Below are 24,686 nucleotides of genomic sequence, written 5' to 3' on the forward strand. Positions count from 1 at the left end.
AGGACATTATTAAACCGAATTTTAGAGTGAACCAACATCTGTGGGTTGTGGACCAGGTATCAGGGGAACACTATCCCTATTCTAAAACCCCAAGGTATCTTCTTGTATAAATTAATAAAATGTTAATTTAGATTCATAATAAAGTTAAAATAACTAATTTTATTAATTCATACAAGCACAGACCTTGTGATGTTCAGAATGGGAATAATGTTCCTGTGGTACCTGGCCTCACAGTTCCCAGAATCCAGGACATTAGATCATAAAGTTTTGGCATAAATTAGGGAGTCCCTGTCAAGCATAATCATAATGTCTAATGATAAATACCACGTGAGGCACTCTGCCTGACGAATAAACTCGAGCACTTGGAATCTTTGTTCAATCCACTATTTACACCACCTTGATAAAGGATATGGATTTATCCGAAAATTTGGTTTAATATACAGTACTGTCCTTACACAAGTATTGTGTGTTTTCTTCTCCTTCAGTGACAAATAGATTGAGGAAGATGGAAACACGTAAGGTGGCATGCAAATAAAGAGTCGGTGATTGAAAATTTAATGCTAATAAGTAATCTTGCAAATGGGGTAAAGTTCACGGAAAGTTAAATTCAGTCATAGGAAAGACATGTATATAAGCTGGCAGTAATCAGGAAATGTGATAGGACATTGTCAGTTATAGCTCTAGCTATTCTTGTCTTGAAAATGTTGTGCATAGTGGTGTGTTGTGCGCGCAAGCTTTGTTTCTCATTTATTTTTGTGTACAGTATATAGCAAAAAGACACTTTGTTTATAATCATTTGGTTGTACTTATTTCTTATGGGGGTTAGGTTATTCATTTCCTTGTACACACACTGCACATGCAGTTCTATTTTAAATGTTCATTAGTCCAGACCAAGAGCTGGTAAGGTGCTTGACTATATTATAATGTTGAACTAATAATCTAAAAATAGTGGTAAATGTAATACTGTGTGTTAATGTTTCATTTTTTTAAGTGAAGTATTGTAATTTCTTTTAGTTTTTAATTTTACCCCACAGTAAGTTGTTGACACTATTTTAAGATTAGGCTAACATCAGAAAATGGATTACGTGAATTTTTGCTTACCGTTAAACACACAATTATGCCAGCATTTACCCCCTTTCTCTGTGATACGTGACTGTATCTGCTTACCAAAGTGAAGTTGTGGACTGGTATTCGAGTGTAACCAAGTGCATTAAAAAAGTATCAGCGTCCTGAAATATTTCTGACATCTGGCCTTGAGAACAGCAGTTTAGGCCTGGTACTCACAGCTGCTTGGTGGCTAGTTACACACCATTTGATGCTGTATGTCCAAATCAATCAAGAATTTTGTGTTATTCAAGAATGTCACCATCTATATAAATTAAATTTGAAAAAATTGTCACCTTTTCCTAAAAAAAAATTGGCTTCACATTGGCTTCACATTATTTATTTGCCCATTTTTATTTTAAGGAAAGGGAGACAAAATTTAATTTTAATGTAATATTTCTATGTAAAAGATACAGGTACATGAAATGATTTTCTATTGCATGTACTGTAACTGTATATTGGTACAATAAAACGTACCAGTATATGCACATGCATTCTTCGACTTGACGATGTTTTCTACTAAAATGAGAGTTTTAGTTTATATCTCACTTGTTTTTGTTATAGCGTGTGGATAGAGTAGGTAATGTTTTAAATGTCATAGTGAAATGGTTAAAAGGAGCTGGAAGAACTCGAGAAGAGTGTTAACATGCCTTAAAATACAAAACTTTAGAATATAGTTTTGTATTTTAATATGTAAGTACATAGAGTGGACTCTTCAAAATCTGGATCATATTGTTCCAGAACTGACCATGATTTGCGTGAAATCTGAATACGTAAAACAAACACACACACACACACACAATTTTGGCATTTGAATGTCTAATTTACTGGACCTTTTTATTTTTATTATTATTATTATTATTATAATTATTATTACCCTGTATTATTATTATTACAACAAATGCTGCAATAAGTGTTCATGCATATTTACAGACAGATAACATAAGCAGATATGTATGCATTTAAATATGCAAAGAAAAAATAAACAATAATTGTTATGAACCACAAATCATTTGCAAACATTGATCTGCTTTATTTTTTCTTCAAAAAGTTTTTATCAATGACCTACCTCCCTAGATTACAAATCACATGGTTTAAATAAAAATAGATGGCATTTTCTCAACATTTAAATCCTGATGTGGATGTCAGAGATAATGTTCATACTTAAAGAACAAGATTTAAAAAAAATATATGGTCTGATGGAAATAACTTTACATGATCAGTTGATACAGATTTCACTGCATCTCCTGCCAGAATCCAAATTGGTTTGCAACCATCCAAGCTTTTTGGACGAGATTTAGTGGGAAGATTTGATCTTCTAGTCAGAGGTCTAGATTTTTTTAGGGTGTACCCTATAGGGCAACAGTTCATTTATTACTTTATCACTAAACATTTCCTAATGTTTAATAACAGAATTTAATATAAATAACTAAGTTATATAAATTAAATTATATAGTTGTGTGCCATCATCTAACCACTATTTCTACAACAGGGTTTCCATTTATTCTTAATGATTCATTATTCATAACTGATTTCCAGGAAGTAAGTTTTCATCAGCAATAGATGTCTTATTGCAGCTATAACAACAACTTTGGACAAAACCATCTCGGGAGACTACAAACAGCCACATGTACTGTATTTCTCCCATACACTTTTAATATTTGTTTGCATCATCTGTTAGGCTGGTCGGCCGAGCGGACAGCACACTGGACTTGTGATCCTGTGGTCCCGGGTTCGATTCCGGGCGCCAGCGAGAAACGATGGGCAGAGTTTCTTTCGCCCTATGCCCCTGTTACCTAGCAGTAAATAGGTACCTGGGAGTTAGTCAGGTGTCACGGGCTGCTTCCTGGGGGTGGAGGCCTGGTCAAGGACCGGGCCGCGGGGACACTAAAAAAGCCTCGAAATCAACTCAAGATAACCTCAAGATAGGCCAGAATGTTTCCATTTTGAGATCTTATTTTTCATCAGGTAAAAAAGTTTCTCTTCCAAAACACTTTGGAGTTTCCAGTGGCATAGTGGTAACACACTTGCCCTGCTCTTCCCGGACTATTTCGGCTAGGTTCATATCCTGGTCAGGAAGGATTGCTAGGTGCAATTCCTTAACTGAATGCCTGTTTTCACCCGGCAGTGATAGTTCCTGGCTGTTAAACGATTGCCAGGTAATATTCCAGAGAAACTGGTGTAAGGCTTACCATGAGCTATGGGAGGGAAAGCTCTCTGCCTGCTAACAGGGTTCAGCAGTCAACTGTTCTTTACCCATCTGTATAAAAAATAAAAGCAAGTCATGTCAGTCAGTACGGTACAGTACATGCAATTGAGATACTCGCATAGTTCATCATGATTAACGGTAATGTGTGGTGTGTTGGAGTTGAGGGTTGGGAGTTCCCTCATCATTCGGCATGTAAATTTGTTCTTGGCACAGCTCAAAAGGAAGCATCTTACAACCTACTCCTTTGCTTCAATTCTGTCTAGAGGTGTCATCCAGGTATTACTTCAAACATTGGCAGGAAACAACAGATTGTAATTTGATAATAAATGCAGGCCTCCAATGCAAGATAACCACGTTGCATACTGAGAAATTATGAAATGATCACAATTTTTTTCATTGGTATTGGTTAACTATTACATCATATATATGTATATAAGGTATAGTATTATAACCATATTTACATCATTAGTTTTAAACCAAGGAATAATGAAAATAAGTGATGGCTGCAGTTGCCGACGATCAATTGATAAAGTCTCCATGTTGAGGCGAAGATAAATAAGTGGCTGGTGAACTACATAAAGGAGTGAGAGTTTTTTCCAATTGTTGTTTTGGCCATTTTGGAAAAAAAAAAGTTTTAGGTGAGTGTACAGTATTTAAATCAGTAAGCAACCACTCATGGCTTGCACTTAACACCTTAATATATGAATAAGTAGTGTGGGACTTTTTGGATAACTATTCTGGGCAGATTCCACTAAGGAAGCAAGACATGCCAAAAATTCCTTGGCATGTAACATTGAGTAGTAGGTACATAAGATGAAGTGATTGGAGTATGAGAAGGAAACTGGTATTCGGTAGAAAGGTAATGTGTAAAGGGCACTGCAGTCTTTGGGTAAAGAGTAGGCACCATCATTGGAAAAAGGGACATCCTCGTTTCACATTTACTTTCGCAAAGTTTGTGCAGTTTTCTCGGGAATTAGGAAAATCAATATTCTACCTGCATTAAATTTAATAAAGGGAATTATGGTGCAACAAGGTATATCAAAGTTGCAACCCTACAACTGCTGAACTTTCTCACTGCAGATATTACTGGATGTGAAGGAGGTGCAGTGAGAATCGTGGAGGTAGTGCCACTCGGGTTGCAGAAGCATAAAGCTCGACAAAACTACCACTGTACCACCACTACACATCCACTTGCATTTCCACACGATGCGATTATTACATAGTATAATACATGAAATTGCTGAATCAAAAGTGGATGTTTTCAAGAGATGATTTGATCAATTTCTACAAGAACCACAATACCAGCCAGGTTGTAGTTGATATATTGGCCAGTGGAGTAAGCTGTCACAAGATAAGCCTGGCCTCAGTCAGGCTGGGCTTGGAGAGTAGAACAAATCAGGAAACCAGCTACACAAACAAGCCAAAGCAGGCCAGAACAGCATGTTATTTTGTAAGGATGGTGAAGAGAGCTGACAGTCCGTGCTTCTGCAAATTAGATTTCAACTGGTCGTACAGAGTATACAGCTGTTTAATAATCTCTAACAGTTTTAGCATCTTAATACAAAAATCAATGTTTCTAAGTTGAGTAATTTTACACTAGAAGCAATTATAATATATTTTTAAACACATTGCATTTAATCTGTATCAATGCTATTGCTTCATATTCAAAATAAATAACATTAAAAATACTAAAGTAATTTTTTAATTCTGCAGCAGCAATGATTAATAATTTGTGCACATTTACAAATAAGCAAATACTTTATGACCCCAAATAACTGCACAATGGAGGAATGTTTATAAATATGGTATTGTAAACTCTCATACAGTTTATCAATAGTGTATTTATGAACATTATTCAATATTTATTACTCGAATGTTTGTATCCAAAGATTGATTCCAAAATTAATGTTCAACCCCTATAAATAGGTTTGCATATAGAAAATGTGTACACTGCACTACTTGTGTACTAGTGGCTGATGGCTGCTACATTAGGAATGCACTAATGTTAAACATGTTGGAGGACTTTGCTGCTTGCCAATGACTAGCTGTTGTTATTTTTCTTGTTTGTGTGCATATGGACAATGTTTACATCCATTAGTAGTACTGGAGTACAGTGGTGAACTCGGTTTAACAAACTATCGGTACACAAGTTGAACCAGATTTGTTGCTCGAAATTCCGTTCAGTCGCTGACAACTTTCCCCTTCCTCTCGGGTAATTAGACAAAATAGGGAACGGCCAATATCACCTATAGTGTATATTCAGGTTTGTTGTTTAACTTTACCTGTAAATTAGTGTAGTCCAATTATGAATATCATTTGGTGAAATTTAGATTTGGAGAAGACTTCAGTAAATACTGGTTAAGAAGGTACTGTTTATTTATGGAATAATTACCCAGTAACGTAAGAGACACGAAATCTGGGATTGTTTAAATTGTAGGTTAGATAGAGGTATAAATGAGTTTTGAGTGGATACCTGGAATACCAGGATAGTAGTAGTAGTAGTAGTTCTACTCCTCGAGCCTATCCTGACTGGTGCTCTCTAATTGTGCCTATTGCACCTCTACTCCTCACTGATTCTATTCTGCATTTCCTTCCGTATCTTTTGCTCCTGTATGTTATTCTTCTGTGCAAATTTGGGACCTGGCCTTGCAATATCTTCCTTCCACGTATCTTCCTGTCCGGTATATATTATGATATCTTACTTCCTTTCCAGAGAGTACATTTTCAGAGCTTTGAGTCTTCTTTTGAAATAAAGAGAGCATTGGATATAAATAGTCTTGAACGAACTGTGACTACCTTGCTTCACATTAGTGAAATTGTGATAAGTTACCAAAAACGTCCTATTTAATACAGGTGTAGGTACTATCGTTCTCCTGTCTCATGCTATTGGAGACAGGCATCTGCCATAACAGTATGAAGCAGCCTGCAGGCTGCTCCAAGCAACAGCCTGTTGGACCAAACTCTCACAAGTCATGCCTGGCCTCGGGCCAGGCTTGAACAGCCTGTTGGACCAAACTCTCACAAGTCATGCCTGGCCTCGGGCCAGGCTTGGAGTAGAACTAATCCCAGAACCCCACCAAGCAGGTAATAAAAAGATGCTCTTCGAATGTCGGGGGCACTTCATTGTCCAGGTGGAAACATTCATTTGCCCTCATCATGTTAAACCTAACTAGAATTATTAAAATAATTTTGAAGTGCACCCTCTCTACCTTGATTATCATTGGGAGTTTTATGATCCATAGAGGAATATCCTCTATACTTTGTAACAGTTGTTTGGAGCTCGGCCATGGGACTTTGACTTAGAGGGCGGTGCTGATTGCCCGATCATGTTAAATCTACTCGCATGACTGCCAGATAATTGTTTTAAGTACAATGGTGACTACCCTGCATTCTCATGATTTTGTGCTTGCTTTTAAATGGAGAAATCCTTTCTACACCACAAAGACAAAGTCCTCTTTTCCAAGGCAAATTATAATCTTTGTCACCAGGGCCTTTTCCCGGGCATCACCTATTCTCAACATGTCTGCAGATCCCTTTAGCTCCTGGAGACATGGAGCCAGACATGGTTCCTCTCCTTTCATTTTTCGTCTCCGAAATAGTTTCTATATCCTCCCCCCAATACCTTAACTTGGTTTACTTGTATACTTGAATTGATTCCTCAGATCCCAATTAAGTTTAAGATTTGTTCCTGCTCGTTTCTTGGCTTAAGGCCTTTTCGGTTTATTCTTTTCTTGCTGAATGTCGTATTATTCCCTGGAATGTATTCAGCATTTTATGCAAATTTTACTGGACTTTTTCTTTTATTCCAAGATTTTTGTGGCCCACCCCTCTTCTAGAAATTGTTTTGTGCTTGTTCTGAGCACTTTATTGGTTGTATCTTTTCAACATCACCTCACTCTTTAATTTGGTTTTCCTAGCAAAACTCTTTCGATGATCCCTTTCTTAGTATTATTATTTTGTGGGGCGTTTATTCCACTGCTGCTCATATATATGTGAATACTGTTCTGGTAAATGGTATTTTGTTCTTATTACCCCCAATCTAACTTGTTGATTTTAAATTGGTTTTAGGTGGTTTTAGTTGTAGACATGTCTTCTTACATGATTCTCTTATTAATACTTTTTGGCAATCTTTAGAAGCTTTTATCCTTTCCATTATCTTCCCTCCAGTGAATATAAGCATGCTGACTCACTTTTTCCTGTATAGATTTCATTTTTCATGGGTGAAAACAAAAGTAGATGACTAGACATGCATTAGCAATCTGCGAGCTTTCCCTTCCCATTACTCAAAGTGAAACTTGCCTACTAGTTTTACCTGAAACACAACTCACCATTCGGTTAACAACCAGGTGCCTAATTACCAACCCGTTCTCGCAAATTCGTAAAGTCAATATTGACTTATTAACTACGTGCATAGGTGATATACTAAACATAATAGATACCCCTAAAAAGATTCATAGAAAACACCGACCTTACCTAACCTTGTTAGTATCTTAAGATAAGCATCTTATTGCTTCGTAATTACAATTATTACTTAACCTGTACCTATTATAGGTTAGGTAATAATTGTAATTACGAAGCAATAAGATGCTTATCTTAAGATACTAACAAGGTTAGGTAAGGTCGGTGTTTTCTATGAATCCTTTTAAGGGTATCTATTATGTTAAGTATGTCACCTATGCACATATTTAATAAGTCAATATTGACTTATTAAATTTGCGAGAACAGGTTGTAATTACTGCTGGGTGGGGGGGGGGGGGCAAATAGTTAAGGATTGCTGCCCAGACAATTCTCCCGGGCTCTAACCCAAACGATATAACTCGTGAAGTGTAGGGTGAATGTGTGTTACCACTGGGCCTCTAAGGACTGTATTGTCAGGTTCTTCACGATATTGATACCAGCGAACATTTCCCCATTCTATTGTTCCTCAAATCTTCCTGGGGGTGGACGCCTGGTCAAAGACTGGGCCGCGGGGACACTAAAGCCCCGAAATCATCTCGAGATAACCTCAAGATATGTTGTTGTTTGTGTGTGCCACCTGGAAAAAGCACCAGTAGACTGACACGAATGTACTGATGTTTCTCCTCTCTCTGTATATGAAAGATAATCTGCAGGATTACTTGTAAATTTATTTGTGATATAGCACCCACCCTTCTTTGTGGTTCCATCATTGCCAAGCCTCTTTTAAAGAATGGGTTCAGTTCTCACTTCTCGGCAATTGGTAACAGTTCTTACTTTCCTTACTTGTAACTTTCGTGTTGAGTTTTGCTTTTTGGACTTTCACACACAGCTTCGGTAATCCTATATAGTAATAGTATTTTTACTCTTTCTGAACTTTTAATGGAGCAGAAATCTGCACCTTATTGACAGAACTGTATTGCTGTGCTAAGTCTCTCACCATCCTATAGAATGTTTCGATTTTCAGGATGTTTTGAAATTTTGCTTTTCCAGTGTTCCTTGGTAATACTGTATATCTGACATTGCACATCTTTTTCTTTTCCTTTTTTTTTCATCCAGATTGGTACAGTATCTAGAAACATTATAATTGTGACGGTGCTTCCAAGCTTAGCACCTTCTTTTGATAAGTTACTTGGTCTCTCCGCCCACAATACTGTAATGTCTGCAATATCTGGTGAAGGCTCATTGGGTTCAAACTTGCATCATTTAAGTATGATGTGCCCATCCAAAGGTGGTTTTATATATTGTTGGACCATGTAGTCACCTGGTGGAAGATCGGTTATATTTGTTTAATATGTCACGAAAGGGGAAGACCTTGAGCAATACTTGTATCTAAATCAGTTTAGTAATTCTACTGCCACCCCCTCCCCCCAAATGTATACATCCCCATACAGTACAAAGCAGAGACAACTTAGCAGTCAGTTGCAATTGATATTCAATTACTGTGCTTTCTTCCATCAAGGATGGTTTAAAACAGTTCAAATTTTAAATGTGTAGGTCTTTGAATTGTATTATATACATTAATAAAAAAAATCATGGTAATCCTAATAGTTTTGAAATTACAAATTATTGATGTCAGTGAATAAATTTCTGTTCACTTTTTCAAAACCCACTTTTTAGAATTGCTCAAAATATATTCATGGGTTTTACTTATTGTTATATAATTAACTTGTGTTATTTTCAGCTTTCTGGCCACATTGTGACTTTGAAATCTGCAAGTGTAGTGATGCTTTTCTGATGCCTCCCTTCCCTACTATTAAACCCCAAACTGTAACTATAGCAAACACTACAATAACCACCTCCACTAAAATCACTAATGCAACAACTACCATTATCATCACTAATCACTGTTTTATGTTCAGTTCTGTAAATGGACATTCAACAAATACTGTAAAGGACTAGCTACATATAACAGACGGTAAAATAAGATTAATTTATATACAGTATATGACTCTTCTTGTATAACTCAAAGGAAATGGAACGTATTACCATGTGCACATCTGGATGGCAAATGACCCTTACTATGCAAAATACAGCACATGTTTACTCATATGATGCCGAGTAGAGTGCCATGTTTTTCAAATGTAAGAACTGCTTCCTATAGTTCCTTTATACCAATTCACACTAGTTAAAATCCTTATTAAATCAGTTATGTTTAACATGGGTAAACTTGCTGTGAATTTGGGGGACCGAGACCTGGCTCTATATGTTTTGAATTCTAGCTGTTTTTACTTTATGTGAAGTAGAGAGGGCAATTACCACAACAACTTCTTTCTTCAATGTATTTAATTTAACTTAACTTGCCACCCACCTGTACACAGAACAAGAACTTCCTGGCATCTCTCTAACTTCTGTGTCTATTCTTCTTCACAAATTGTGGGGTTCCATGCTGGGGCTGCATATGGGATCTCATAGGCAATGTGTGTGGACTTGAAAATCTTATTTAGATTCTAAAATGATCTTATGTTTGCTAACTTCCCATATGCTGTTAATATTATCATGTTCACATGTCATATCTATAACAGATGGAAGACTTGCATTTTGCTGGGTTCCCAACCATAATGGTATTACCTTAAGTGAATGTGCGGACACTTGATAAGAAGGCTGCCCGCCTTTTTCCAAAAAAGATTCCTTATTCAGATTTCCACTCGTTCATTCCTCATTTAAGACCATGTTCAGGGTTGCTGGTGTGAGCTTACAGATAACAAACTGCACACTCATAACAGTACTCTTATGTCCTTTACTTTCCTCTACCACTGTAATACTGAAAAATGGCTTTGGCTAGGTTACTTTTTGGTCATACATGCATAACTCTTGGGCATTTAATGGACTACTGACCTTATTGTCCAAACTACATTGTCCCACTAAGTAATGCACCTCCTGGTTGAGAGTCCCAAATTTTCAGGATGATTGTATGTCTTGCTTTCCTAATGTCCCTAAAATTCTTGGCGAGTCTGATATCTTTGGTGTTGCTCACCTTATTTGCTTCTGTTCTCATATTGGCATCCTCAGTGATATTTAGTGCCTTCTGAATATCAAGCAATACTGATATAGTTTCCCCGGCTTGGTGCTTTCCTTTGATAATTCCTTACATTCCTTAGTAGCAATTCCATTTTCATTACTTTGCACTTGTTTGGATTAAATTCCAGTAGCCATTTGTGAACTAAAATTTCTCAAGGTCTTCCTGCAGCACTGCAGTAATCTTCTTACTCTTATTATCATCTGCAAACATTGATGTACAAGATCATTTACATAAATTAGAGCAAACGTCCTAAGACAATGCCCCGTGGAACACCACTTTCTGCTCTTCTGCAGTCCGACATATCCTCTCTCTGGCCCATTGTTTCCTTATTCATCAAGTGCCCCTGTATACAGTCCACTGCCTTTCCTGTGATCCTTGTTTGTCTTTTGTGAGGAACTGTATCAAAAGCTTTTTAGCAGTCTGGGAAGATGCAGTCTACTTTTTTTTTTTTTTTTTTTTTACACCTTGGGGACCCTGTCATAGAATTTAATGAAGTTTGTCCTCGTAATGTTTAGATATCTTGAATGTTATAGATAACTTACATTAATTTGTGAATTACTGTATATTGTGCCATATAGCCATACTGGCTTGATCCCTACCCTGAATAATGTTTTTGTGGCCATTTGGCTCCTTCGCTACTACTACAGTTGAAGTTGAAATCCACTTCACTTGCTAAAGTAAGTGAAGTTGATTTCAGGACACAGAATAATTCTAGGTGCCATAATTTGGGTGTGCAAAAGATACAGTAATTTCCTTCCAGAGTGCATTTGCAAATTTTGTAAATTTAGAAAAAAGAAATGTTAATAGTTTAACACTTTCGCGCTCTCCGCAAAGGTCACTCAGCCAACCGAATGTGCGCGCTGCGTTTTTATCGCTTAAGCGTAAAAACAAAAATGTGTATACTCTTTTTACTCTTCTGACCTTAGTTCTCATGCTACGTATTTCAGTTTGGTACCAACGTGTTCGCAATAAAATTCTCTAGAAGAACATTAGTAAAATAAGTCAAGAAACATATAGGGATACCAGCACCAAATAAATAACTACGTAGATGACTCGCCGTGAGCGCCCATCAGCAACAAAATGTTTTTACTCTTGGGATTGTAATCACCTCCACACTTGTTCTACAGCGTTAATTTTGGTATCAATGGACTCGCAATGAAATTCCCAACACGGTGATATGAATATAAGCGTAGAATAATGATGCAGCCCGCCCGCAAGAGCGTGGGAAGTGGTGAAATTGTTACCCGGTATCGGTGACGGGACGACGCACGGCGCTTTGAAAGTTTATACTTATTTCACTCTCATGACATTAATTTTCTATGTACGTCATTCATTTTTATTTCAATGTGTTCGCAATAGAATGTTCTATGTGCCCATAGGTAAAAAATATCAACAAAGCGTAAGTTAGAATAGCGACAAATATAAAACAACGCTGGAACATATCAGTGAGCGTCAAACACACACGAAATATTTTTACTTTTGTTATGTTTGTCAAGATTATACTTGTTGCACAGGGTTATTTTTGGTTGTATATTGATCGGAATAAAATTCCCTAAACAGACATATGCATATAATACATGATATGGGGGAAGAATTACCAGTATAAACGGCTAAAGTCACCCACCTGCAACCCGTTTGGGACAAAATACCATTTGATCGAAGTTATCCACACCTTTCATGAACTTATTGTACCATGCAGCCTAGTGGTGAGAAAGAGAGCCTCATAGCGCGCAGTTTGAAACAAACCCAAAGTAAATCGGATAAAAATTGAATTTTATACAAATATTTTAAAAGTAGACATAACTTTATGTCCACTATGCGTTTACGTTAGACAAAACCGAACGCGCCGGCGCGTCCAGATAGCGCGAAAGTGTTAAATATAAAATTATGTAAAAGATATTTACACTTTGGTGTTGGTGTCTGGAAATTAAATTGTCATAATACCAGTACAATAAACAAGTTCTGGTTTGTTATAATAAAATAGGGAGATTATGGTAGAAATAACATACAAATGCCTTATGGTTGATGAGGTCGAGTGCTTACCTTTGCTGCTTTCCCCTCCCCCCCCCCCAAAAAAAAAAAAATTATTCGGATAAAATTACATAAAAACAAATATATTGCTACATTTTTTTAATTTATTTTGGATATTTGGGTTTTGGACTCATAAGTACCCTCCCTGTCTTAACCCCCATCGAGCATCATCTTTGTGTCAACTTCCTAATGCAGCATTTGCATTTCATTCCACTCAATAGTTTTTAATGCAAATAATCCATCATATTTTTTTGAGACCCTATTATTACTACAATTAAATCATTAATTAATGATTAATCCACAAATGTCCTGTTTTGCAAGGCTGGAGATGGCTACAATCTACCTGAAGAGATCCTATGGGTACTATTGGCTTCTGATTTTTTAAAAGCTTGCTGCTGGAGACCTCAGATGGTCACAAATGTAATTAAATATTTGCAGACTATTTATAGTTGCCCATGTGTTAACTCCAGGGTGTCGTGTGCGTACACTTTGAAAAACTACGAATATGCCCACAAGCCCCGTGAAGTGTAACAGACAGTTGCAAAGTACATCTGAGCAGGGATTCATCTGTTTGTAATCACACTACCAATGAAGAGAGAGTTGTCCCCACAGTCTCGGTACATTTGAATGTGGTACTGTAACACAATACCTGTTACTGTACATGAAATATAGCTGGCCTACTGTATTCATTTTGGATATTTTATATTTAGGCTACACATGGGAGGAATTGCACTGTAGGAATATGACATCCAAATCACTCGTCGGAAAGTGAAGAGACGACGACATATCGAGTCCTTCCTGGACCATTATAAAGTCGTTTAAAGAAACATGGTGCAATAGAAAGCTTTTAACACTGACCCTGGATAATTTCCCCAAATTTTGGCCACTGGTATATGTTTCGGTTGCACAGAAATATCATCAGGAACGTAGACAAATGGAAAGTGGAATGATGCATTAAATGTGTGGTGCATTGATGCCAACCATAGGGCATAATAATGAGGATATATATATAGTTACTTCGTCTTATTATTATTTATTATTATTTTAAATACTGTAGGTCACTGTGAAAGCACTATCCTCAATGTGTGGGGCCTGCCACATTACTTCCTCTGCTAATGCAAGACATGCTTTTGTGGAATTACTTATAGTGAAGATTGGGAAACATTGAGCGTACCTTTTATCCTGTAACTACACCTTGGTAATTATATGTGCATTACAGGTGATGTACTGCAAGTTTCATTTCTAGTACCAGTAATTTTCACTGTTTATATAAACAATCAAGAGGGAATGCAGCATTATATGAATTAGTTGGCTGATTATTATTATGCCCTTCAAGATGACTTGGACAAAATGAGTGAGTGGAGCAACACTTTCCAGATGGAATTCACTGTGAATAAATGTCAGAGTATGGAATGTGGAATAGAAGAAAATAGGTCTCCCACAGCCTACAAGTTATGTGAAAAGGCGTTAATGAAGAGAGATCTAGGGGTGGTTCTGGATAGTAAACTGTCACTTGAGGACTACATAAAGGAAATAGTGCGAGGATCTTGTGCTATGTTTCCAACTTCAGAATTGCTTTTAAATATATGGATGGTGAAATAATATATAAATTTTTCATGACTTTTGCAAAACCAAAATTTGAATATGCAGAGCCTGAATGGTATGCATATCAGCAAACTAGGAAAGGTGCAAAGCCATGCTATTGAATGGTTTTTGGAACTAATTTGCAAGGAAAGGATGGAGGTGTTAACTATGCCAAAGTCAGAAGAAAGACGGGAACAATAAAAAACAATGTTATCCCTATGTATAAAATTGTAACACAAATTTACAAAATTGACGAAGGAATTCTAGAAACCTGCAACTTTAAGAACAAGAGGTCTTGTGTTCAAGTTAAGGGAAACATAGGTGCCAAAAAAATATTTGAAAGTTCTCATTTAAACATGGTATCTCTTTACAGAGTTTACAGAGTTTTAGACTGTTGGAACAAATTAATTGGGATGGGCTTGGATCCATAATTGTCATTAATTTCTAAGCATCACATGACAATACTGGGAGACCGGATACCACGAAGTCTTGTCTGCTGGGTCCTACGATGCATAGTAATGACCCATATATATGTACTACAATGTACTTGTGAGAATGTGACCAACAGGAATGCCTGAGGCATGCAATGAAATGTATTAAATCTCATGACATTCCAAAATTGAAGGATATATATACTATAAAACTTTTATGAAAAGATTAAACAAGACAGTATGGAGACCAGAAGTAAGTGGAACAAAACTTGAGTGCAGTTGTAAACTAAATTAGAAAAGGTTTGTAAAGGATTAAAAGTAATATACTGTACTGTACTACAGTACATTATTAGTAATTATTTATTGAAATGTAAATATAGATACAAAGAACAGAACTATACCTTTTGGTAATACAGTACAACCATTTTCAAAATAGGCCATAGGCCATGAGTAAATATATGGTGTACTGTTCAAACACAATTTAGTGGGTTGGTTCTTTGAGATCCAGTTGGATGTGATTTTTTTTTATAGTGGTAAATCCTCAGCAGCTTTTCCAAGCAAACTTTAAGACAAGGTAAGTGAGGGGTGCCTTATTTTATTAATGTTAAAAAAAATCAATATTTATAGATTCTAAATGTTACAATATTTTCTTATATAACATGGTTGGTAGTTAAACATACTAAAATTCAGGAAAAAGATGCTATGTAATACAAAACACGTCTCACTCGTACACACATGCTACAGACTTTAGCAAAGAAAAACAATTGTTCCAAAAACCTACCTGAAGGTTTTTTTTTTGGTGTGGGAGAGAGTTGTGGACAGTTGGAACAGTTTGTCAGGTGGTGGTGGCGGCTGCCATATCCATTAGCAGTTTCTAAGTATCATATGACAGAGTACTGGGAAGATGGGACACCACAAGTGTAGCTCTCATCCTGTAATTACTTACTCAAAGTATCAGGTGCACTGATTGACCTAGAGGTTGATACCCGATAGATCTTCTGCCTCAGAGCACACAATGAATATCATTATTCATGAATTTGAAGGTGGTGGAGGCCAAGACCGTCAGTAGTTTCAAAGCGTTATATGACAGAGTGCTGGGAAGACGGGACACCACGAGCGTAGCTCTTATCCTGTAACTACACTTAGGTAATTATTAGCGGTGTATTCTAGGTAGGCAAACATAAGATGGGCTTTCATAATATGTAAGAAATATATTCATTGCCTTGTATATCGTGTAAGATCAAACCGGGAACACATGGCACCAGCATGGATGTCTTATTTAATCAAACAATAAAGTTGGCAAAAGTTCAAAGATATGCCACCGAACTTGTCCCAGAACTAATAATTATGATTTAAGAGGACAGGGTACATAAATTAAACCTTGTGTCAAAAGGAGACGGTTAGGGGAGGTATGATTGCCACATTCAAAATTTTCTGGGGAAATGATGATAGGGCAGATAAGGTCATACTGTTTAGTATGGGTGGTACTCAATGAAGGGGAAACTGGATTACCTAAGTGAGTCATAGACAACACATTAGCAAGAATTGTTTGTCTATAGTGAATAAATACATTAAGTGGGGTGATGGAGGCAGACTCCTTGCATAGTTTTAAATGTATATATTATAGTACGCTAGGCTCAAGAACCTTAATACTAGATGATTGAATATTAGAGGTGGACCAAAGAGCCAAGGCTAAAGTCCTGCGGGCACAATTAGACAAGTATATGTACACACACAGGTTCCACTGCAAGGATAACAAATTTGTAGAAGGCAGGTTTCACTGTAAGGGTATTAATTCCATTATTTTTCTCTGCTGCAAACGATAGAATTATCCGGACTTCAGTATAGGCACTGGATGTTGACCCTCGGCTTCCAACATTGTCGAACTTCTCTACAAGAAGCTATCAAGAACACAAGTGCATGAGCAAAGGCCAGTCCTAAGAAAGAAGCCTTGTACATCTTTTTTTGCTAAATTCAACTTGATGGAAATATTGCATTAATCGGTGATCAATACCATTCAAATGTTGATGGGGTCATGTCTTCAAAATCAACCTTAAGGATGCCCTTGACGGTAGGTTTGGCATCAAAATTTATTTGATGAGTGTAGTTTTGGTTCGGTAGTAATGGATCACATGTAATGAGAAAAGGGTTATGTAAAGTCTAAAGGTAGCAATAAACATTTATTTATTACTAATTTTAAACAAATGGGACTCATGTTACATTGTTAGTGAGGTGCTAGCAGACTGGGATGGCTGAACAGTATCCTACACTATTAACACGGGTTTATTGATACTTAACAATGCTTTGTCAGGTGACATTATAGATTTGGGACCACACAGGCTTCCACAAACATGATTCACAATAATATACTGTATGTAAGTACAGTACACATTTTTTAAATACAGTAGCCAAACTTGGTATGCGAGTGTGAAATACATTACTTCTCTGGTAAGATAATCCCAGCAGCTCACGCGGGCGCACAGTACTAGGTTCACAGTCACTTTTCTGAACTAGTTACTGTAGCCATAATTTCCATTCCATCTGTTAAGTGAAAATTTTTATCCTTTATATATATATAATATATATGTAATATATTAATATACTGTACTTAGAGTAACGATGAGGATCATGGTACACATGCCAACTTAAAATGCCATTAGAAAATAGAAATCGGTGTTATTGAATTTGAACAAACCCGAAAATATTTTCTATTTGTTGCAAAGACAAACTAACCTTACCTTCCTAGGCCTAATACACACTATCTTGTGCTGCTATCACTTTTTCGGACTCTTATAAAGTGGTAGTACATAATTCTTCTATCTAATTGCTTAGTATGTTCACCATTGTATAAACATTTACATAGTTGCAAACAGTACTGTACTAAACAGGAGGATGGGTTCCCATATTTTCATCATGAATATAAAACCCAGACAATAGTTTTTTAAATCTTTATATGATATCCGCATTACCCCGTGAATCAACAACTGATGATGACCGCTGTCTAAGGGTTAACGCTTTTCATTCTGGGGTGTTCAGATTTAATATTGACTTTATCTCTAGCATCTAACCTTTCGATAACGATTTATCTCGGCTGAGGGTGTCTGACAGCTGAGTGGACAGTGCTTCGGATTCGTAGTCCTGATCCGGGGTTCAATCCCTGATGGAGGCGGAGACAAATGGGCAAAATGTTTCTTTCACCTTGATGCTCCTGTTACCTAGCAGTAAATAGGTACCTGGGAGTTAGACAGCTGCTACAGGCTGCTTCCTGGGGAAGGGGTGTAACAAAAAGGAGGCCTGGTCGAGGACCGGGCCGCTGGGAAGCTAAGCCTCGAAATTATCTCAAGATAGCAGGTTTAAGACAATTCAGTTTTACTGGATTACTCTATCAAAAAGACATTCGTTATTCAAATTTCTACCCAGTCATTCATTCTTCAATCCACTACTATTGGCAGGGTCATTGGTACATGTGTTACATGTACTAAATTGTGCAATATTTTAAGGTATCCCTGGCTTTCTTCCCAACTGCCATAATACAGTAGATAGTGGGAAATGGCTCTGGCTGGGTTATGTATTACCCATACATGCTTATCTTGGGCACTTAATGTAGTGCTGCTCCCCCCCCCCCCCCCCCCCCTCCTCTCTTGGCAAATGGAATACCTTTGATATTGCTGTCATGTGCTTATTTATTTTTCTCGTATAGGTTTTCCGAGTCTTATTTAGCGCCGGTTGAATATCCAGTGACACTGATAGTGCTATATAGTCTTCCTGGGTTGTTGCCTATACTGTACAGTACTGTATTTTGATAATCACATCCCTGGAAATTTGTCCATGGAGATTCTATTGGTTGAAGTTATGTGGTCTTCTGGCCAATTTGTGGAATCTGGTCATTCTTAGCCATCAAAGTGCAGCTATTGTGAAATGGCTCTGCATTAAAAAATATGGGGGTGGGGGGATCATATATCTATCCTTACTTTGACCTGGGCACTAGCCAACATTGCTTTTGGCATATCCAAAAAAAAATCATCTTATTTTTTATATGACAAAGTACTGTACTGTGTATTGAAGTGTAAAGAATCTGTATACAAAAAATAAAATGCATTCCAAAATAATGACATTCAGTGAAGATGTTGATGTAGGCCTAGGTAAATGCTTTGGTCATCGTAGGACGAGAGACCCAAAACTGAACTAATAAATAAGATATTCAAAACCATAAGGGCAACATTAGTTTTCAAATGTTAACACAGAACATAGTCGTATACAGTACTGTAATTACTTTTTAGTAGATGATCAACAGAGGCAATAACGGCATTTTGAGGATTAAATTTGACCTTTCCTATTTAATTATCAGGATGCCTAAGCTGTGGCTATGGTCACCCTGGGTATTCCAGGTCCTGTGACTATTTTTAAATTGGAACAATTCCTTTGCATCTTTACATTCGGACATTGTATCAGGGCTGAAGGTGAGAGAAAATAAAATCGGAGTTTCTCCTGTCCCTGACAGCTGAGTGGACAGCGCTTTGGATTCGTTGTCCTGAGGTTCCGGGTTCGATCCCTGGTAGAGTAGGAGAGAAATGGGCAAAAATTTTTCACCCTGATGCCCCTGTTACCTAGCAGTAAATAGGTACCTGGGAGACAGGTGTTACAGGCTGCTTCCTGGGGGGGTGTAACAAAAAGGAGGCCCTGGTTGAAGACCAGGCCGCTGGGACGCTAAGCCCCAAAATCTCGAGATAACCTTCCTTTCCTGTATACAGTTCCTCTACATTTTATTGTGAAGGTAGTTTTCCAGAAAAGCCAATTACATTTTGGTCCCTTCATTATTCCTTTTGACCCTCTGTCATACATGGCCATGATATGTGGCCATGTATTCATACATTCTCGTCCTTTTCAAACAATCTCTTCCATCTGAAACTCTTGATTACATCACAAGATACATCCAAACCACAAACCTGCATTGCACATCCGTCGTCCAGCCACAAGAGGGAAACTGATTCCTCTTCTTCCTTCCCTAAAGGTAAGCAACTTATTGTACTTGACTCACCACACTCGCCTTTCATGTAAAGTCTCGTGCTGTGGGACCTTTGTGTTCACAATTATCTAAACACCTTCAAAAAATCTTCCCTCTACTCCACAATTTCTTGTATGAACCCCTCATTATAAGACCCCACAACCTGTGTTGACAAGTATTTGCTCATGGACCTTCTAGACAAGAACCCATTCACGTTTGTATTGCATTTCACGCAACGTGGCTCTTTTTACAAAAGTATAAGACAGAGATGAGCCGGGATGAATGGATAACAAAGAACCTGATGATCTTGAAACAAAGGGTCACAGATGTAGAGGTGGTCATGAACTGGAGGAATATGATGTGGAGTTCTTTTAAGGTTTTGTCCTATAAACTTTCAAATAAGATACCAAGCCAATGATGCCACTTTTCAAGTACAGTACTAATATTCTGATAGAAATATAGAGTGGAATGCCTTTTTCACAGCACCAGTTCATTTAATGTGGAATGCTTTAAATTCTAATCATTTTCCCCAAAATACTAGTGGACTGGTTTCAGATCTACACACTATAAAAATTCCGTTTGCAATCAGGAGGCATAGTAAAATGTGTAAAATAGCTACAGTATATTGTACAGAAAACAAATATAATAATGAGAGTTCAATGATTTTGTTAATTCTCTTGTCAATATAAATGAAAATTACATTGAACTGGGCAGTAGTGACAATGTAAGTTGCAGAATCTGCACAGGCTGTCAACCAGGAGTGGAAGTACAAGTGGACTGCAGTAGCAATGATTTTTCAGAACCACTTAAATGAGGCCTCAAATTGATCCTGACTTATATGAATGAATTGTCCATGTGTGAGAGCTTCCATATGTACACATTTGCAGATAATGCAAAGCTTATGTGGACTGTAAAAAGCCAGGAGAACTGCAGAAGATTACAGGATGACCATCAGTAGTTGGCAAACAGATGGCTGTTAGTTCAATTCCAGCATTTGCAAGGTAATGAAGATGGGGAAAGGGAGATAGGAGACCAGAAAGAATCTACTCCATGAGGGGGGAAGACAATCCCTGGAATCTGAAAGTGAAAAAGACTGAGTGGATATAAAGGTAACACTACCATCAGAGGTGCTTTGACATGATGACTTTAGCAGCTTTTGAGAAGCCGTTGAACATTAAAACAATTTTTAAGACCCTGAATGTTAAAGGGCAACATTAGAGTATGTATCGCTGATATGGACTCTGTTCCTCGTGACGCAAAGAGGTCTGCTTCAAGACTACAGTTATGCAGTACTAAGCAATGAGGACAGTACAAGGGAGCTTACAACCCAAGAGTGAAGGAGGACCAGAAGGGATAAGATTTCTACACACAAGATACTGAGGGGAGTAGACAAGGTGGAAAAAGAAAAAACAGTTTTGGCCCTTTAAATTGTTAGAAAATAGGACAAGGACATGTAGATGGAAGCTGCTTTCTGTTGCTGACAAAATCAATTGTCTTCCCATGTGGTATCACGGAAGTTGACACTTAGCAGACACCTAAACCTGCACACTCCCATCTTGTACCAGTTTCTATGATTTCCTGTGTTAATATTATTATTCTTCAGTATTCATTCACTATTTTGAATCCTTAAGAGTAATGGTCAATATGAAGAGAGGGTGATTTTTATTAATGTACAGTACTGTATTTAAGAATAGAGAAAACAGGGTAAGGGTGTGCCTCAAGTTGAAGTAGGGGAGTGAAAGGTAAAATATATTTATATTCAGAATTTAATTAAAGTGGAGAAAAAATATAATGAAGATGAATATGCTTATTGGTTCCATTTATAATACAGTACTGTACTTTGATGTACATACAGTATTATGATTTCCAGCTTCAGTTGGGTGTTACTTGAGCAACTTTTTTTTTTTCTTTAATAACCCTTTCCAAATTTACCATTAATCAATATAGCACTTGATAATGATGACATTGGTGAACAAGAACACAGTATTGTACAGTAATCCTAGCTTAAAATTGTCCACATGGGATGAAATTTTTTTCTTGCTGACAGATAGCTGCAGCTGCCAGATACAAACTTGTATTTTAAAGGCCAGTTGCCCGGAAGAATCTTAAAGGATTTTTTTTTTTTTTATGATTTTGTAATACGTGCTTTTAGCAGTGAATGGCTGTTTTTAGCCATATGCTTCCAAATATTACAGCAAAAAGGGTTGATATACACATTAGTCTTATGCTATTGATGTGTGCTACTTTGTGTTGTGATACATTTTGTTCATAAAGGATTTTGTAGTAGGACTGCTATTGTGTATGAGTAGCCATTTTGTCAGAAGTTATATATTATATACAAATTTGTAAGGCACAAGAAGTATTAGGTTATTGGTATGCATTTGATGACCCTTATATTTTCTTTTTGAAAATGTCAGGTATTTTGAGGCAGTCATGTCCTCTTTTATAATTACTTGAGCCATTTGCTTTTTTGTTTTCACTGTCCTCACTAGTGGTTGTCTTGTGCTTTTACTATTTAAATCTTTACTCCTCTCTGGATTACTGTGCATTTATATACAGTATTTATTTCTTCATTGCCCTTAGGCTATTATGAAGAGATTTTCAGTACCATACTAAAAAAAAATGTTGAAAACCCCCAATAGTAGAAAGCTACTGTATTTGGTTAAAGTAAATATTTAATTCTCTTAATTTTGAGAATCTGATTAATATTTTCTCTTAACAAGAAGCAGGTACTGTTGCTTTCGTTCCAGGTAAAATGGAGTGAGGGCCGATTGACAGGTAATGTATGAATCGAAAGCATCCATACAGCAAGAGCGGAAAAAATATTGGCAAAAGATGTGAGAGAGGCATTCAGTGTTATTTTTAAATGAAGTACGGGCACGCTTGAAATACGGTTTTAAGAAGTAATAAGGAATGCAAAAGTAAATCACGCTTAATGTTTTGCCTAAAGTCATGCTTAAGCATAATGTTCAGTGAATGTTATACTTGAGAATCACTTAAACATAACATTTGCAAATTTTGAGCACAACATTAGCTCTACCATATTAAAATATTCTTTTTAAAGTTTACCATGAGGGTGGGGTGTGAAATGTTAGGCATTTAAATATATGTTGATAGCCAGGTTCTTTAGGCAGTATATTTTTATTATGATGGTTTCTAGATTTTGTCTTGATGAAATATCACTTGTTTATATATGGGAAGAAATATGGAAATCATAGTGAAAGATCTTTTTCATCAATTTGAGTTTGTGGTGAAAGTGTTTTTCTTAATCTCATTTTATACATGACTGCAATTCATAAATATTCTGATATTCACACTAAATATTTCGCATTGCTCTATTGTATACCCTCGGATGTACAATATTGATTAGACAATCGACATATTTGAAGCTTCAGAAAAGTTCTGTACTTAAGTAACATACCATACTGTAATAGAAATACACAATACATTTTTGAATATAGATTAATGATTTACAGTAAGTAAAAAAAATACCCAACACTTATAAATTCAGTTAAACATGTATAATTATATGTAAGTACAGAGGCCACATGCTTTCTGGATGCCTCGAGACTTGAGATTGAACGAATAACCTGTTATGTCCGGATAAGTGATTCGTCATCCTGAAAGGTAGGGGAAAAATTTGAGAAGTTTATTGCAGAAATTCATTAATTTTGTTTGTACTTGCCAATATAAGTTGTGATCTGCTTGTTAACTTGAAGATTATTGTTGGAGCATTATTATTTAGATGGAAAGAGTGGTGGTGAATGTATGTGCATGGGTAGACCCATGCACTGTCTACCACCACAGTGAGGCCTACCAGGCGCTGGCATCATGACTATCGCACACTTTTATTTGAACCACCTGCCTCGCCAGTTAATTGGACTTTTTTATTTAAACCCAAAATGGATAACTGGCCTATCCAGATAAGTGGCACCTGGAAAGCATGTGGTCGTCTGTACGTTTGTTGAACACTGCATGTTACAATGTACAAAAAAACATGTGCTTCTTGCTGGTTTTGGGTGCTGCCTCTTTAAGCAACATTCATCGTGACTGATACCAAATTGATCAGATCCAGACACCAAATTGATCAGATCCAGACACCACTTTTGAAGGTCAGAAGTCTAGGTTGAATATTAGATGATTTGGAAACCCTCTTTCTAGGGACCCGAGATGGAATTGATATGGCAGGGAACGCTGGTTTTTCATGAGTCGACTGAAATTTAATGTAGCAGCGAAAGGGTTAAAGGTTTGCAGGTCATTACTTGTGTGAGGACTACATACAACATTCTGCTAAAACTACAAGGAAAGGTACTCAGTGCTGAGACCTCTGAATATTCACATTTATAAGGGTATGCATATAAAATGTGTGCAATTTAAAAATAGATGCTTTCCCTTTTGATGATTACTTTGTGAGAAGCTTTACACGAACCAAATATATTTAGCATTTTAACTACTGTAAATATTATTTGATAATTTATATAATTGATATTTCCGTAACTGTACAGTGGAACTATGCTAAGTAGACACTTCATAGTGAAACCTGCAGCTTCCAGGATTTTCAAAATACCATAAATTCAGTGGCATTCCCCATTTTTAGAATACAGCAAATCATTTTTATTTGGGAGAATTAAATTGGTTATCCACCAAGAATAAGTTCTGTATATACTGCACGGTAATTGGTCTCGCTTCCCTTGAAACTAGGGATAATTAATTTTGGTGATTGTTATTTGGCTCCTAAGAATCAAGTAGCCTTGCTCCAATTTTTGCCTCTTCAGATACTGTGGGGTACTTGAGGTTTCTTTTTCATAATTGTGGTGTTTGTAAATTTCTGGGACATTGTGTCTC

General features: G+C 36.9%; 1 protein-coding gene across 5 annotated transcripts in view; it reads left to right on the forward strand.

Moving 5' to 3' along the window:
• LOC123769236 (hrp65 protein) overlaps positions 1-24,686 on the forward strand; it is a 119,961-nt gene that overhangs the window by 90,960 nt on the left and 4,315 nt on the right. Inside the window, exons 10-11 of one of the 5 annotated variants that reach the window (XR_011223888.1) lie at positions 16,663-16,907; positions 24,003-24,190. The exons of 1 other annotated variant lie outside the window; for it this stretch is intronic. Coding sequence is in view for 1 of the 4 variants with exons in the window: in XM_045760282.2 (XP_045616238.1) it covers positions 4,394-4,423 (30 nt within the window). In the remaining 3 variants the exon portion in view is untranslated. Of the gene's footprint in view, positions 1-4,393; positions 4,439-16,662; positions 16,908-24,002; positions 24,191-24,686 lie in introns of those variants that run through there. 3 more of the 5 variants (XR_011223889.1, XR_006774239.2, XM_045760282.2) reach the window with 3 other exon arrangements.

Source organism: Procambarus clarkii, chromosome 66, assembly GCF_040958095.1.
Source record: "Procambarus clarkii isolate CNS0578487 chromosome 66, FALCON_Pclarkii_2.0, whole genome shotgun sequence".
Lineage (NCBI taxonomy): Eukaryota > Metazoa > Arthropoda > Malacostraca > Decapoda > Cambaridae > Procambarus > Procambarus clarkii.